Here is a 936-nt window from a genome sequence, read left to right on the forward strand (position 1 = left end):
GTGCAAAGTGGATAGTAATCTTTGGATATTCATATTCATTGGTAAGTACATATGTATATGTTTGTTTATACATAATACATAAAAAAAGTTAAGTATCCAATTCCTTGTAGGTCTCGTTCTCCACATTCCCGGTCTAGATCGCACTCCCGTTCAAGATCCCGTTCCCTGAGATCACACTCAAGATCTCGCTCGTATACAAGGTCAAGGTCTCGCTCGAGGTCCAGATCGAGAAGAAGTAGGTCCCGGTCTCGGTCACGATCCTATGGCCACTACAGTAGATCGGCCTCGCGTTCAAGATCCAGAACGAGGACCAGGTCCCGTTCACGGTCGCTCTCCATCCCAAGGAGGAGAGGGTCCCCTTCCTTTCTGGACAAGAGAAGGATAACAAGGTGAGTAATACAGGGAACAAAGATGCCTGTACCTAATGCCAGAAAATTATATGTTTGTCTCTCCCTCTGTTCATCTTTAAGAAAGAAAATGTGCCTGATACAGTACTGCACATCAGTCTTTGTATATGCATCCATTTTGTATTGTATTGTGTTATTTAATTTAATTCATATTTTGTAGGATTGCAAGTTGCCACTTTAGTATCAGTGTATTATTTTTATGTTATATTTGATACATTATGTGATGAAGGATTTTTAGTAACTGGTTCAAAATATTATTTTTTTATTTTTCCCCTTTTAGATTATAGCATTTTTAACTTTAGGAAATTGAATATTATACTTATTGGTACATCAATTAACTTCTCTCACATTACTAATGCTCATTAAGAAAGTAAAGCCCCCACGTTCTGCTCTTCTTGTGTCAGAGATGTATTTTGATTATTTTTTCTTCCCTCAGGAAATTGATTAATAAACACTATAGTCACCATGAGTGCTTCAGATAATAACAATTGTTTGTGGTTCTCTAACGATAAGAGTTTTTAACCAGTTG

At 37.2% G+C, this 936-nt stretch overlaps 1 protein-coding gene across 1 annotated transcript in view; it reads left to right on the forward strand.

Moving 5' to 3' along the window:
* Positions 1–936, forward strand: part of LOC119593988 (serine/arginine repetitive matrix protein 2-like) — a gene marked incomplete at its 5' end in the record, with an annotated part of 12,295 nt that overhangs the window by 6,482 nt on the left and 4,877 nt on the right. The window contains 1 exon segment of the mRNA XM_037943011.1: positions 111–389. Coding sequence (XP_037798939.1) covers positions 111–389 — 279 coding nt within the window.

This window comes from Penaeus monodon, chromosome 33 (genome assembly GCF_015228065.2).
Source record: "Penaeus monodon isolate SGIC_2016 chromosome 33, NSTDA_Pmon_1, whole genome shotgun sequence".
Classification (NCBI taxonomy): domain Eukaryota; kingdom Metazoa; phylum Arthropoda; class Malacostraca; order Decapoda; family Penaeidae; genus Penaeus; species Penaeus monodon.